This window comes from Ceratotherium simum, chromosome 24 (assembly GCF_057802395.1).
Source record: "Ceratotherium simum simum isolate JZ-2026a chromosome 24, ASM5780239v1, whole genome shotgun sequence".
Lineage (NCBI taxonomy): Eukaryota > Metazoa > Chordata > Mammalia > Perissodactyla > Rhinocerotidae > Ceratotherium > Ceratotherium simum.
Window position 1 is genome coordinate 48,767,937 of NC_141923.1, and position 16,957 is coordinate 48,784,893.

The 16,957-nt window shown below is 37.4% G+C and overlaps 1 protein-coding gene across 5 annotated transcripts in view; it reads left to right on the top strand.

The window, feature by feature from the left end:
• Positions 1–16,957, top strand: part of TXNDC16 (thioredoxin domain containing 16) — a 120,241-nt gene that overhangs the window by 7,455 nt on the left and 95,829 nt on the right. For 4 of the 5 annotated variants that reach the window (XR_015556202.1, XM_004426151.3, XM_087448530.1 and 1 more), the window contains exons 2-6: positions 323–436; positions 1,025–1,328; positions 2,326–2,408; positions 8,606–8,679; positions 9,505–9,579. Coding sequence is in view for 4 of the 5 variants with exons in the window: in XM_004426151.3 (XP_004426208.2) it covers positions 1,166–1,328; positions 2,326–2,408; positions 8,606–8,679; positions 9,505–9,579 (395 nt within the window). In the remaining variant the exon portion in view is untranslated. The remainder of the gene's footprint in view (positions 1–322; positions 437–1,024; positions 1,329–2,325; positions 2,409–8,605; positions 8,680–9,504; positions 9,580–16,957) is intronic. The other variant, XM_087448529.1, reaches the window with a different exon arrangement.

The window sequence follows — 16,957 nt, forward strand, 5'->3', positions numbered from 1 at the left end:
ATTATGTGCTTATTGATAATATTGAAAGACCATAGTAAATGTCCAATTTAGAACAATTTTTTCCTAAATTTTTCATTCTTTTATCATTTTATTCTTTACTGAAAAATTCTACCCCTATCTTATGAGTAATTTTTTGCTATTTTTTCCTGTCTCCTGTTTTGAGGTAGTGACTTTTTGTTTGAAAGATGTGAGTTCTATTTAAAACAACAAAAAAAATTGAAACAAAATTCTCACTTATACCTGTGAGTGTATCTTTACCTTCTAGAAGTATGATGTTTTCATACTATATTAATTTTCCTGAAATGTCTTATTTTCAACTTAGTACAGATTAGGAGTAGAAAAACTTCCCGAAAGAAGAAATTGTTCAAGAGAAATATGAAAATAGCAAAATAGAAGACAAAGAGAATTGACAGCAAATACAGAGGACAGCATGGAAGTAAGTACAGCACGAAAGAAGATGAGAAGAGGATATCTAGAACAAATCTGAGTTCAGAAAACAAAATTGAATTGAAATATGAATTGAACAAGATGTTTGAGTTTTTAAGCTGTATAAATAAATCTAAATCTTAAGCATTAAACAATGGATATTTCGAAGGAATGTTCTTAAGTAGTTTTAATAGCTATCTTCTAGGGAATCTAGAGTAAAGAGAATGTAAACCTAGTAGACGTATATTTTGGATGTCTCACTCCCATGTTAATGGTATTAAATAGCTATTTGAGTATTAATTGTAAATCCATTCTAGGGAGAGAAAGGTAAAATGCCCAATTTAAAAATGGATTGGGTAATATTTGAGAATTAACTTTAGAACAATTAACATATCCAGTAAATATCTGTTAAGCTTAAGATACTTCGTATTGCATTTTCCAGATATCTTTGATATCTCTTGCAAGTATTAAAAATCAATACTATTATCAGATCAATGTCATTATATATCATCCCCTCTCAAATTTTTACTAGAAGGAAAAAGTAAAGTACTAGCAAAATCAAATATACAGGTAATGCCTTATATTATTTTTTTTGCAGATTTTACTTCATTCATTTATTTAACAAATTCATTCGGCAAAACTTTGTTGAACACCTACTCTTGCTGGATGTTGTCCTGGGCAACAGAACACAGCAGTGAACAGACAGACAGACTCTCCTGCCTACGTACAACCTCAGCTGATGATGTCTTCCTGTCTCAGCGTGTGTAGAGTTGGCATCTCTTTTGTTATGATGAACATTTTTTATAAGTCAGCAGTAGACTCTCTACCAGAACTGAGTCCTCAGAAATATTTCAGTACATTGCAACCAGCAAAAGCCTCCTTAGCTTATTTTTGTCAAGCTGGTAAGTATTTTTTATATTCTAATATGATTTTTGTGATGTTTCTATTGCTAATTAATGAATATGCTCAGTGGGGACTTATTGTCACTATTAATAATGTGTGCTATAAAGCTATAAAACTTTATTATACCTGCCTGGGTTTGAATCCTGACTCTGCCACTTGATCTGCTGTGTGAGCTTGGTCAAGTCACTTAGCCTCTCTGTGTGTCTTTTTTGTCATCCATAATGAGAAAATAGTACTTTATAAATTTGTTGTGAGGATTAAATGACTTTACTCATGTGACTGGTCCATAGTAAATACTAGATAAGAATTAGCTATTAATACAATAACATCTGAATTTCATCTAATTTCTGAAAGTATACTTTTTGATATTTTTGGCATGTAAATGTTTTAAAAGTGTTTTTAAACTTTAAATATAGTATTAGTAGCGCTTTAGTTTAATGCTCTGCTTTAGCTGTACCATTAATTACACTGAATTAACTAATATAACTATTGAACATAACTAATAATTGTAATGGTCTTATTTTAGTCTTCATGTGTTAAAAAAATACTATTCTTGGAATTAGTGAGGTGAGTCAGCATTTCTCTTGACTCCCTTATAATTGTGATTTAAAAATGGTATTTTATAATCATTTTGAAAGTTTTGTGCGTGTGTACATGTGTGTTGTGTATATGATATTAAACTTGGAAAAATAACGCCAAATATTAGGTTTAAATTAAACATTTTTTTACCCTATTCTTATTTTAGAAAGTTTTTAAGGTCATTTACAAAGTTAAAATACGTCATGATAAAAACATTAGAAATAAGAATAATGAGGCAATAGGAAAGAAGGGTAGAAAATTTATAACTGGGTTGTTTGGTTACTTGATTATTGTTGTTGCATACTAGTTGGGCAAAGTAGTATATTTCTTCAGTTTGCAACTTTGGGCTTTAATTTTAAAAATTCATCTTTCCAAGGGGCAAGTCATAAAATGTTCATAAAACATTTCTTATTTTAGATTCTCCAGGTACCTCTGTATTTCTTGAAGAACTAAATGAGGCTGTTAAACCTCTCCAGGACTATGGAATTTCAGTTGCAAAGGTAGAAAGATATTTATGTTAAGAAATTATTAGTGGCAGACATTTTATAACTGTGTGACTTAAGACTTATGTTGTTTCACATCTTTTTCCAAACTGGAAAAATATTTTTTCTACCTTTTTTTCATAAGAATAAACAGAACCACAGAAAGATAGTTCCAGATTATTGTATAAATTAGTACATATAGAGAAAAAAAAGCTATTTAAAATTCTTTAGTTTAGAACTTAATTTTATTTTGTAAACTTCTATTTGGGCTATGGTGTCATTTTTTAATCTTATAGTTAGGATTTTGTTTTGTTTTACCTGACAAATATATCATAATAGATATCACAATTAAACTATTTATTAAATTTCTTTTTTTTTTTTTTTTTTTTTGCTGCACAAAATAAAATTACTTTTATTTCATGATATTGGGTGCAAAAAAGGGAAGCAGCTCTTACTTAGGTTACTATGAGCAGCCAAGTACAAATTTTCCCGTAAGTTCTAGAAACTAAGGCTAAACTCATTACCTAACAAATTCCTGTCATAAATTCCTGATTAGCTCTGTGTTATTGCAATGTCAAGCTCTTTTAGAGGTCAGAGAAATATTTCTGAGTTGCAAAATTCTTTTTTTTTTTTTTTTTTTTTTAATTTTTTGTTTATTGCAGTAACATTGGTTTATAACATTGTAAAAATTTCAGGTGTACATCATTGTACTTCTATTTCTGCATGGACTACATCATGTTCACCACCAAAATACTAATTACAACCCATCACCACACACATGTACCGAATTATCCCTTTCACCCTCCTCCCTCCCCCCTTCCCCTCTGGTAACCACCAATCCAATCTCTGTCCCTATGTGTTTGCTATTAGCACAAACTAAGGTATGAAAATTGAGGTACTGTAATTGAAATTGAATTGAATTTTTTCTTTCCTGTTCTTCTGAGTCTTTATAATTGCTTCTGTTGCTGTTTCTCACGTTTATTTTTAGAACAAAGTTAAAACAACCCAACTTGAGGGGCCGGCCCCGTGGCTTAGCCGTTAAGTGTGTGCACTGTGTTACTGTCGGCCTGGGTTCGGATCCCGGGCACGCACCGACGCACCGCTTGTCCGGCCATGCTGAGGTGGCATCTAGAAGGATGTGCAACTATAACGTACAACTATCTACTGGGGCTTTGGGGAGAAAAAGGGAAAGAAAAAAAAAGAAGGAGGATTGGCATAGATGTTAGCTCAGGGCTGATCTTCCTCACAAAAAACGAAAAACGAAAAAAACAACCCAACTTGAAATTACATATTTAATTTTTTTCTTAAAAGATGTTCAAACTTGCCATGGTGTATTATGGAAAATTTCCACATGCATCATGGATTAGATAGCTACATGAGCCTTTCATTTAGTTTAAACTTAGAATTTGTACCTCAGAAAACTGAATGATTAGTAACCCACTGATTATTAAATTCTTTCAGATTAGTGTCTACCTGGCTTCTGTGTACATTTATTCTTTCTTTTTTTTTTTGTGAGGAAGATCAGCCCTGAGCTAACATCCATGCTAGTCCTCCTGTTTTTTTGCTGAGGAAGACCGGCTCTGAGCTAACATCTATTGCCAATCCTCCTCCTTTTTTTTCCCCCAAAGCCCCAGTAGATAGTTGTATGTCATAGTTGTATATCCCTCTAGTTGCCGTATGTGGGATGCGGCCTCAGCATGGCTGGAGAAGTGGTGCATCGATGTGCGCCGAGGATCTGAACCCAGGCCACCAGTAGCGGAGCACATGCACTTAACTGCTAAGCCACGGGGCTGGTCCCCATTTATTCTTTCTTAGTTCATTAGCCTTCCTCCTCTGAGAGATGGCTACTGTCCCTTTTGGTCTCTGCAGCTGGAGTTCCTATAAGACTGCCCCTCACTTCAGATGCCAGTCACAATTAGTGGGTCCCCAGATTACAACTTCTGTAGGACTTGGCTACACATTGGGGGTTCTTACAACCCCGTCCTCAGGTTGGATAATTTGCTATAATGGCTCACAGAACTTGGGGAAACACTTTACTTACTATTGCTGGTTTGTTCTAAAGATTATCTCAGGAAAAGCCAAATGGAAGAGATGCATAGGGCAAGGTCTGGAAGAGTCTCAAGCGCAGGAGCTTCTGTCCTCTTGTAGTTTGGGGTGTGTCATCCTTTCAGTACTTGGATATGTTCACCAACCTGGAAGTTCTCCAAACTCTGTTGTTCAGCGTTTTTATGGAGGTTCCATTCTGTAGGCATAATTGATTAAATCATTGGCCATTGGTGATTGACTCAATCTCTAGCCCCAGAGGATGGGAGATGAGGCTGAAAGTTCCGTCTAATCTTGCCTTTGTCTTTCTGGCAAATAGGCCCCATCCTGAAGCTATCCTTGGGGCTCCCAGCCACCAGTCATCTCATTAGCATACAGAAAGATACTTATCACTCCCAGAGATTCCAGGGGTTTTAGAAGCTCTTATATCAGGAACTGAGGTTAAAGACCAAATATTAGAACAAAAGATACTCCTAGCACTCCTATCGCTCAGGAAATACAAGGGTTTTAGAAGCTCTGTGCCAGGAACAAGGGGCAGAGGCCAAATACAAATTTCTTATTATGTTATAGCTAAATACCTTTAAAAATCTTTTTTTTTTTTATGTCAATTCTATATGTATAGAGGTCTCAGTTAACTTGGAACAACTGATTATATTCTAGAATGATAATGGTACTCTAGGGAGCTTTGACCAACATAACTTAACCAAAACTAAGGCTGGAAGAAGACCAGTTATTTTGTTTTGGATTTTGTAAATTTTGGGGGTTTTTGTAAGGTTTGCATTTTTGTTTTGGGTTTTTTTTTTTTATTTTTGTTCAATCTAATTTTAATAGACTTTGAGGAATCAGAATGACGATTGGGGAAGCTACGTTTGTTTTAAAAGAGCTACAAAAGGAGAACTGATGCTCAGAAAAGACATTAGGAATAGAGACCTAGAATTAAAAATCAGAATACAGCCATTACCAAAAAGAGTAAATTTTAGTGTGGGTAATTTTTTAAAGAATTTTAAAAAGTCAGGGCATAGGAGATGGTTGATATTATGAAAATAGATTTGTCCATTCATCCATTCAACATATATTCGAACACCTACCATATGTTAGTAACTGTTCTAGTCACCAAGAGTTCAGTTAAGTTCCAAACAAAAATCTTTATCTTTAGAACTTACATTCTAAAAGTAGAGACAGACAGTTAAACTAATTAACATGTAATGTTAAATGCGATAAAGAAAAAATAGTAAGGAGATAGTGAGTGACAGAGCATTTTAGATAGGTAATCAGGGAAGGCTTCTCTGAGGAAGTGACATTTGTGCAAAGAACTGAAGTAATGGAGTGATGCATATAAATACGTATATGTGTGGAAGAGATGAGTTCTAAGCAGAGGGGAAAATACCTGCATAGGTCTTGTTGAAATAACATATCTAGCAGGTTCAAGTAACAAAAAGATGTGTCAGGAACAAACTGAGCAAGGTGGAGGGACAGAAAATGAGATTAGAGAGGAAGCGAATGTCCACAAGACTGAAGAATTTCTGTTTTATCATAACCGTAATGGGAAGCCTTTCTGAGAGGGCAGCAACGTGAACTGACACGTCTGATATAGCTGTGGGACAAGAGGAAAAGGAGAAAGGCCCATTACTAGAAGGCTGTTGTGGTTTCCCAGATGGGAAGTGATGACTATTTGGACAAGGGGACGTAAAAGTGAAGGTATAGGAAGTGGTCAGATTTGGGAAGTTTTGAGTGTAGATAGTAGGAGTTTTGATAGTAAGTAGGACATGCTGACAGATTGGTTATGATAGAACAGTCAAGATTTTTTTCATATAGTAATATAGCAACTCCAGTCTTCTTCCATGATTTATCTTTTTCCTTCATTTACTTTGAAGATTCCTGAAGCCTTTACGATGCATTTCTAAATAGCATACAGTTGGGTTTGATTATTGTACCCAGCTTGACAATCTTTTTCTTAACTGGAACATTTAGTCCATTTATATTCAGTGTTTTCTTTATCTACCTCTCCCTCCTGAAATCTTAACTTTTTTTTTTTTTTTGTGAGGAAGATCAGCCCTGAGCTAACATTCATGCCAATCCTCCTCTTTTTTGCTGAGGAAGACTGGCCCTGGGCTAACATCTCTGCCCATCTTCCTCCACTTCATGTGGGATGCCGCCACAGCATGGCCTGACAAGCGGTGCATCGGTGTGCGCCTGGGATCTGAACTGGGCCGCCAGCAGCGGAGCGCACGCGCTTAACCGCTACGCCACGGGGCCGGCCCCCTGAAATCTTAACTTTTGAAGACAATCTCAAGATGCTACTTTTTGTGAAGTCTTTCCCAATACCACATGTGATCTTCCACCCTGACAATCAGATATGAGTTTTCTTTCCTTTAAATGTCTACAGTATTTCATTTACATCTCCCTTATTATAATGATCATGTTCTGCTAGTTACAGAAATGATTTGTGAATGTGTTTTATCTCCCCTATTTAGGATATAAACTCTTCAAAGAAATGGACTGTGTCTCAGTCATCTTTCTATCCAAAAGAAGACTCAATATAGTGAGCTCATTTCAATGTCATAAACGTTTTCTGAGTATCTGTTAAGTTCCAGAGACTGTGCTAAGTACTCGGTATAGGTCTGTCTTATTCACCACAGTCTCCTTTCCATACAGCTGGTGTCCTCAACTGTAAAATCAAGAGTTTCAGTTACATTAGTTCATAAAGGCACCATCCTGGACATGAACCTTAATATGCTACTCCAGTTCCTAGATACAGTTAGTAGGTACTAGTTTACTAGTTACTAAACAGCATGATTGTAACTGCAGGCCCTCCAGGACCAGGTCAACTGACTCCATCTTATCAACAGAGTAATTAAGAGTGGTTTTTCAGGAACTGAGACCCCTTGTCCAGTTCAGGCCAGTTGGGACCACCAACACATCAACTGGGCCTGCACAGATGCCTGATAAGTGACCTTTTTGACATCAAAGGGCTGAAACCTCCACCCTCAGATCATGCTAACACCACCATTTTGTGAATGTGTCCTGTGGAGAGACGTGAAGCTTGACTGCACTTGCACAGATCAGCAATTACCTAACTTTTCCTTCCAGCCTTAGTTTTGGTTAAGTTATGTTGATGGCTGCCCATTTTCTATATCTAGAAACCTCTTCATTCTCTTGATCTCTTTCCTTCCCCCTCTGTCCTGTGCTGCATATACATGCTCAGTCTTCTCCTCAGTTTTGCTTACTGTATTTGTGAAAAGTCTCTTGAATCTCTTCTGTTCTTTTCTGCTTTACTTCAGTTCCCAGTCATCCTTGAGCTTTACTGATGTGATATTCTATTAATCTGCCTTCTTTGTGCATTTTTGCCTTCCATTTTTCTTCATGTTGCTGCCAAGATTGTCCTTATACTTTTCCCACAGAGTGCAGATTCTAAGCCATCAAAGGCTGTCATGGCTGCTCTAACATCTTCAGGGACTGAGGTCCATTCTTTCTGACTTACCATCCTTAGCAAGGGTTTCTTCTTTAAAGATGCTTTATAGTCCACAATTACTGCTGGCGCCCTAGCTATCTTGTCTGTTTTTGTCAGGAAGCAGTGGGAAGAGCAAGAGTCATCAGTCAACCCCATTTTAAGAGCCTTCTGGAATCCTCACCTAGGGACTTCTTCTAACATTGGCCATCCATAGCTGTTGGGGAGTCCGGAAAAGTCTTTTAATGGGGGACTTGCGGTTAGTGAAGTTCTGTTAGTAAAACAAAAGGGGAGGATGGATTTTGGGTAAGAAAACAGCAGTATCTGCCATACATGTGTTACCACTGCTGAGATGCTTTCATGGTCCCAACTTACCTCTCGCTTCTGTGCTTCTTGGCTTTTGCTCATGATTTTTTTGGCCTGCCTTAATTGTTTCTTTCCTTTTCTACCTGGTTATCTCATACTTACTCCATGAGATTGAATTAAATGTAAAATCTTAGATATATTTAAATATAACTCTTAGGTGTAGAAGCAGTTCCTTTCTCTGGGTTACCTTAAGCACTTGAATAAGTGAGCAATTATAGGATACAAATCAGAAAGAAAAGTAAAATAAAAAATTCGACCTGGAGACAAACTGTAATGTTTAATTTTACTTCTTATTTCTCTTACCAACAAACTTGACCTTTTGATATATAATCTAAACCTTAAATATAATCTTTTAAAGGTTAATTGTGTCAAAGAAGAAACATCAAGATACTGTGGAAAAGAAAAGGATTTGATGAAAGCATATTTATTCAGGTAAACTATTTTTTGAGTGTGATAGACAAATATAAAGTTATACTTCTAGATATATATATATTTGAATATATAAAATATCACTAAGCCAGAATAAAGTTGTATGCAGTGGGGATTGTATGAAGTTTAGCAAAAAATCCAAGTAATAAATTTGTTACCTGCACTTTAGCATCCTTATCTATAAAATGAGGAGAATGGTACCTACCTCACAGCGTTGTTTTGAATATTATTACATGAGAATCTCATGTAAACTTCTACTACAAATGCCTGGTAAATAAGTGCTTGGCAAATTTAGTGTTCTGAGTAGAGATGTCAGGTCCATATTTAGATGTGAAATAAACATACTTTAGTTTTGAGAGATCTGCCGATGTCCTGGTTACAGATTCCTGTGCACTTGGGCCTGCTAATCTATCTGAGATTTGTCAAAATCCTTTCTTCAGACATTGGGATTTGGCTTACGAAGTGGGAAGAGATCCTGTCTCCTCAGGGACCTGCTGCTGAGGACACTTCTTTGTCTCTCTTTGTCTCCTTCCCAGCCCATTTGGGGAATCTGAGTGTGTGTGACAGGGAGGTTGGTGGGAAGCGTGGAAGCCTTGTTTAGACTCATGTTTTTTTTGCCAGGCCCAGGGCCTAAGCTTTTCGAAGTCGACATATTTATTGCATATATATTCAATAATTGAGTGTGTATTACGGCCAGCACTCTGGTAGGTGCATGGGATAATGGATAAGACAGGCTCTAACATCAAAGAACTTACAGCATAGTGTATTAGACAAGTAAGTTGAATTCCAAGGAAATATTTCTGTAATGCTTTTTTAAACTTTTCACAGGGGCAACATATTACTCAGAGAATTCCCTACTGATACCTTGTTTGATGCAAATGCCATCGTTGCTCATGTTCTTTTGTGAGTACAGGGGGTACCCATTCACTTATTGTTATTTATCTATTAATTTCATTTTAGGCAATCACAATCAATTAAAATATTTTAGGGTTTTAACATTATATTTGTAGGCATCAATTTCACACAAATTGTTGGTCTATCTTCCCACATAGAGGGTCTAAAATTTCTTGAGTGGCAAGGGTACAGAAACATGTAGATACTCTATATAAAAGTAAGAGATGACACAACACAACAACATGGTCATAGTATTGCTTTTGCTTTTGATTCTACCTATAGAGAGAGGATTTTAACAGGTAAGAAGCACATCTTTGCTATTCTCACTGGGATTTTTGAAATATCTGGCATCCCTCTCACCCTAGCCTGAATTTTTTCTGGAGTCTGTAGCTCTGTGCCTGTTCAGTAAGTGCAGAAGCAGTGCGGATAGTGCCAGTGCAGTGTCTACTGAGAGAGTGAGAGTGAATCTAAATTTAACTTCCCTGCCATGGAATCTTTAGGCCTGGGATTCAGGCCTTTGTGGGGTCCATTCCTGCAGTGCCCCTCTGAATGAAGTCTAGTATTCTCTTTGGTGACAGAGCTGCAAACCGCGACTTGTCAGGGACACGAGTTTACATGGACTTTTCCAGTTTAATGTTGTAGGTCTGTTGCCTACTAAGACCTTTGCTGACATCGACTGTCTTTGTTTTTTGCTTGGCTCCCTCTTCCTTTTTCTCTCCAGCTGAATTCTGACAAAAATTGGATGAAATTTAAATTATAGGGAACTCAAAACTTATAGGTGAAAAGTTGTGATTATCACTTTGCAAAGGGACACTTTTAAATGTTTCAGTACCAATAACATATTAATGAAAGGTCTTTAGAGGTCCCTGACAACCATGGACCCTGAGGCCTATAGACTAAGAAGCCAATTGTAAGGGGTGAGGGATGTCCTTTTGGAGAAGGAATTCCAAAGAGCTGTTGGATAGCCTTGGAAGCCCTTTCCTGAGAGAGAGAAGAGGTGGCTATCTTGAGGGTGGGGATCATAAAAAGCTTAGCAAAAAGTCCAAGTAATCATTGTGATATTTGTTCTCAGGAAGCTTACTAGTTTCTTCTGTTTTTACAATGGATACCTGATGATTGTCTTTGACCTAGTAGTGAGGGTAAAGAAACAGAGAAAGGAGGTTCTTTAAGGGATGGGGGAGGGGATATTAAGATTGTCTTTGACAAGTTTGACAGCAAATCCTGGAGTGGCAGATCCATGTTGGGCAACCTGATGGCAAAGTCGTTTTGAAACAATTGGGCCTTAGATGTGGAGAGGCTGTCAGTGCTGGAAACGGGTTAGCCTGTGGGGCGTGTGTCATTCAGGTCCTCTGTAGTACCGTCCCGTTCCTACTGCTGTACTAATGCTGATTTATAGAACACTAATTCCACAAATAGATTGTTCTCCCTGTTACTACCAGAAACTTGTTAGGCACTGGAGATACAAAACAGAATAGGATGTGGCTCCGTTCTCTGGGAATTGAGCATTTTGTTGCAGAGACAGATATATAAACAGAGAATACCATGTAGTAAGTAAAATAATAGAAGTATATATGTATAAGGGCTTAAGGGAATGGTTAAGGGTAGGGAATGGTTACTTGTGTCTGGAATGAGGGTGGATATTTGTTAAGAAGGCTGCCTGAAGGAGGTGGCACTTGGGATGAGTCTTAAAGGATAAGTGGGAGTTGGCTTGGTCAAGAAACAGAAGGTGGGGAAAGCAGGGGGAACTATGTGGGCAAAGGCATGGAGGTTAGAATAGTTTGGAGAGGGTAGTTGTTACTGGAGTATGAACTGTGGAGCAGGAGACAAGAGCAGAAAAGTAAGCATGGGGTCAGATGAAGGGATCTTTGTTTACCATGTGAAGAAGTTTAGATTTTTGGGTAGCCACTGGAGGATGAGGCGTCCAGCTCCAGAACAGAATCCTTTTGTGATCTCTCAGGCCCAACCATAGGCAATTACAAGGCTTTTCCTGGCAGGCCTCATAGGGGAAGGTGCCCAAGACTTGGTGCACTGCCAAGCGCATTGCAGTTTTCTAGAGAAAATTGAGGTCAAGGACTCAGGCCCCTCTCCCCTCCCACTCCCTTAGGCCAGACATACTCATATGTACACCTGCATTTCCAGCCCAGGTGTCTCCATTCGGAGGCTTCATTATCAGGGACCTTGACTGAGGCACCTCCCATGTGCTTCAGCTGAGGCACTTTTCTCCACTTTGACTAAGTACCTCGCCACTGCTAGCCCTTCTCCCTCTCCTTCCCCACAGCCCATGGGTCCATAGAGAGGCAGGAGCCATTTGTTTGGGGCTCCTTGGAATGAGATGATTCCTTGTGTCTGTGCTATGCCGACTTGACCCTTGCCTTGTGCTATTCCATGGTGGGAGAAGGGAATGGAACATTGTGGAGCTGGGGCCTCTCTTTCCCTTTTGCTTGCACTGTCGCAGTAAGTGAATAAAGGCTTGATTGTTACTTAGTTTGGCCCGCTTTCCTAATCGACCATCTCAACACCTGATTGCTCAATAGAGGGTTGTAAGCAGGCCAGTGATGTGATCATATTAGTACTGTACTTGAGAGCTCTTCCTGGTGGGTGTGAGACAGGTTTGTGGGGTGCTCACACATATAAACCATTGTGTGTCCATTATACGATCTAGCGAGGTCGAGTAGAAATACCAAAGAGAGTGTTTTCTTTTTAATGCGTAGGAGGTGAAATTAACTGGACTTGGTAATAGTTAATGTGGTAACAATAAGCAAAATGACAAATTTGAGTTAATCCCTGATCTCTTTTTTGTTTTCCTTCTGTCCTACCTCACTCCACCCCAAATCCTATCTGATCATCCTCTGAAGTAGGCAAGGAGAAGAGCACATTTACAGGAGAAGATGAGTCTACTTTACCAAGTTGAACGCCCATCACCCCTGAGTCTCAAGTAGACAGCTGTAGGAATGTGAGCCCCTGAGTACGGGTCTAGCTGTTGTCAACACACAGGTCATGCAGGGAGCATCCTGTACAACACCAACACTTAAGGGAAGAAGAAACTGAGGGGGAAAAATAAACGTCAAGGAAGTAGAATTCCAAAGAGGCAGCGTCCTCATTTTTGTTTAAAATGTGAGAAAAATGACTTGTGGAATATAATATTTTACAAAAATCTTTAGTAATGATATTTAGAATGTTGAAAAACTGTGCTAAATAGTATGCCATATCATAGCTATACATTGCAAATTACCACGAGGAAAAAAAATGCCTTTCAATGTCTCATCCTACTTTTTTATGCTAAAACCGCCAGCTTGAAATACCCAGTGCCTGGCAGCAGTTTTGCTCTCTTGTGCTCTTTTGCAGTTGCATGCTATTCAGAGAAATGGAACTGAATTCTTGCTTGATATCTTTTGCCTATTTTTCTATCATATTTTGAACTTTATTGTTATTAATTTCTAGGTGCTCTCCTTATATAAAGGAAACACAAACTGTACTTTTTTCCTCCCAAATTTCTCATTTATCCTTTGAATTTCCCTATTCTTTTAAATATTATCTGGTAAAATTTATCTTTTCTCTTTTGACTTCTGGATTTTAAGTTGTAGTAAAGTCTCCCTTATGCCATTGTTACAAAGGAATTCACTCTTTTTTTTTTAATTAATAGGCTTTGTCTTTTAAAGCAATTTTAGGTTTACAGAAAATTGAACAGATTGTACAGAGAATTCGCATATACCTCCTTTCTCCTCTGTACTCAGTTTCCTCTGTTATTGACATCTTGCATTTGTTACAATTGAGGAACGTATATTGACACATTATTATTAAGCGAAGTGCATAGTTTATGTTAGGGTTCAATCTTTGTGTTATACAGCTCTGTGAGCTTTGACAAACATGTAATGACATGAATCCACCATTACAGCACCATACAGAATAGTTTCACTGGCTTAAAAAATCCCCTGTGCTCCACCTATTCATCCCTCCCTTCCACTCTCCAACCACTGATCGTTTTACTGTCTATGGTTTTGCCTTTTCCAGAGTGTCATATAGGTGAAATCATATAGCATGTAGCCTTTTCAGATTTACTTCTTTTACTTAGCAATATGTATTTAATGCAATTTTACTTAGCAATATGTATTTCCTCCATATCTTTCATGGTTTGTTAGCTCATTTCTTTTTATCACTGAATAATATTCCATTGTAAGGATGTATCACTGTTTATCCAGTCACCTATTGAAGGACATCTTGGTTGCTTCACTTCCAAGTTTTGGCAATTATGAGTAAAGCTGCCATAAATGTTTGTGTGTAGGTTTTTTTGTATGGATGTGGTTTTCCATTCATTTGGGTAAATACTTAGGGGTGTGATTTCTGGATCATGTGGTGAGACTCTGTTTAGCTTTGTAAGAAACTGCCAGGAGCTGGCCTGGTGGTGTAGTGTTTGGGTTTGCACACTCTGCTTCAGAGGCCTGGGGTTCGCAGGTTTGAATCATGCCATGCTGTGGCGGCATTCCACATGTGGAGTAGAGGAAGATGGGCACAGATGTTAGCTCAGGGATAATCTTCCTCAGCAAAAAGAGGAAGATTGGCAACGGATGTTAGCTCAGGGCCAATCTTCCTCACCAAAAAAATAAGACTTAAAAAAAAAAAGAAACTGCCAAACTGTCTTCCAAAGTGGCTGTACCATTTTACATTCCCACCTGCAATGCATACGTTCCTGTTACTCCACGGCCTTCCCAACATTTGGTATTGTCAATTTTTTTCTTTTGTCTTTTTTTTGGTGAGGAAGATTAGCCCTGAGCTAACATCTGTTGCCAATCCTCCTCTTTTTACTGAGCAATATTGGTGCTGGGCTAACATCTGTGCCCCTCTTTCTCTACTTTATATGTGGGATGCCTACCACAGCATGGCTTGATGAGTGGTGCTTATGACCGCACCCGGGATCCAAACCTGCAAACCCCGGGCCACTGAAGTGGAGCGCGCAAACTTTACCACTACACCGCTGGGCCAGCCCCTGTCAATTTTTTTTATTGTAGCCATTCTAATAGGTGTGTAGTGTATCTCATTGTTTTAATTTGCAGTTTCCTAATACATATGACATTGAGCTTCTTTTTTTTAAATGAAGTCATTTTATTTATTTATTTATTTATTTATTTATTTATTTTTGTGAGGAAGATCAGCCCTGAGCTAACATCTGATGCCAATCCTCCTCTTTTTGCTGAGGAAGACTGGCCCTGGGCTCACATCCATGCCCATCTTCCTCCACTTTATATGGGACGCCGCCACAGCATGGCTTGACAAGCGGTGCATCGGTGCGCACCGGGGATCCGAATATGTGAACCCTGGGCTGCCGCAGGGAGTGTGCGCATTTAACCGCTTCGTCACCGGGCTGGCCCCCCTGAGGATCTTTTAATATGCTTATTTATCATCTGTATATTTTTTTTGATGGGGTATCTGTGCAGATCTTTTGCCCATATTTCAATTGAGTTGTTTTCTTATTGAGTTTTGAGTTCTTTTGTATAATTTGGACAAAAGTCCTTTATCAGATATTTGTTTTGCAAATATTTTCTCCCAGTCTATGGCTTGTGTTTTCATTCTCTTAACAGTGTCTTTTGCAGAGCAGAAGTTTTTTATTTAACTTTTTTTAAATTGATGTCTTAATGGTTTCTAACATTGTGAAATTTTGGGTTGTACATTTTTGTTTGTCCATCACCATATATATGTCTCCCTTCACCCCTTGTGCCCACCCCCCACCCCCACTGCCCCTGGTAACCACAATACAGTTTTCTCTGTCCATGTGTTGGTTTATATTCCACATATGAGTGAGATCATACAGTGTTTGTCTTTCTCTTTCTGGCTTATTTCACTTAACATAATACCCTCCAGGTCCATCCATGTTGTTGCAAATTGGACGATTTTGTCTTTTTTTATGGCTGAGTAGTATTCCATTGTATATATATATACCACATCTTCTTGATCCAATCATCAGTTGAGCAGAAGCTTTTAATAATAATGAAATCCAACTTAACAATTTTTTGTTTCATGGATCGAGCTTTTGGTGTTGTATCTAAAAATTCATTGCCAAATCCAAGGTCACCAAGATTTTATTCTATGATATCTTCTAGAAGTTTTATAGTTCTATGTTTTACATTTATGTCTGTGATCCATTTTGAGTTAATTTTCGTGAAGGGTGTAAAGTTAGTGTCTAGATTTATTTGTTTGCATGTGGGTGTCCTGTTGTTTTAGCACTGTTGAAAAGACTACCCTTTCTCCATTAAATTGCTTTTGCTCCTTTGTCAAAGATCAGACTCTATTTGTGTGGATGTATTTCTTCTCTTAATGTTTTAATGATTTCAATTTCAATTCATTTAAATCTTTGATTTGTTTGGAATTTAACTTGGTGAATGGTATGAGGGATGGATTTAGCTGTGTATTAGCCAAGTGGCTACATAGTTTGTCCCAACACAATTGACATTAATGAATTTCAGTTTTCAAGGTGTCATTTTTTTATGTATGCTAAACGCTCATATATTTAGGTCTACTTTTGGACTTTCTGTTTCATTAATCTATTTTTTTTACTAGTAGCATTGCTTTAATTATTGAGGCTTTCTAATATAATATCTGAAAGGTTCAGGCCCTTCATATTTCTCTTTTCAGAATTACTTGTTTGTTTTGTTTACATATGATGTTTAAAATTACCTTGTCCAGTTTGTTTTCGTCCCTGACTAAATCCTACTGGCATTAAATTTATAAATTGTTTTAGGGACAGTTGACATCTTTAGAATGAATCTTCCTATCCCAGAACCTGTCTTGCCATTTACTCAGGTTTTCTTTTGTGTCCTCTAGTAGTGTTTTAACACTTTCTTCATATGAGCTTCGACACTTAAATTTATTACTAGATATTTTATGTCTTTTGTGTCTATTGTAAACGGGTTCTTTTCTTCCATTATATTCTCTCTCTCACACACACACACACAGATATATTTTTATGTGTGTATGTATGTATAATATATATATTATGTATATGTATAATATATGTGTATGAAAGAAGTATAATATATAATTATATGTGTATGAAAAATACTGATTTCTGTATATTAAGTTTATGCCCTTGACCTTACTGAATTTTTATTATTTAAAAAAAAGACTGGAAAAACAAACAAGTTAGATTGCAGTAACAATATCCTTATTGTAGAATGCATGAGAAATATAGAAAGCCATAAAAACCTCCCCTGAAATTCTTCATAATCCCATTACCTTGAGTTAACAGTTATTTATTTTTGTTTGTATCCTTGTCTTTTTTTCTAAGACACTGTTAACTGATATTAAATATATACATAAGAGCTATAGGTATATATCATGTTATATAATATGTGTATAGTTATATATAAATAATTCTTCTGAGTTTGCATTTTAT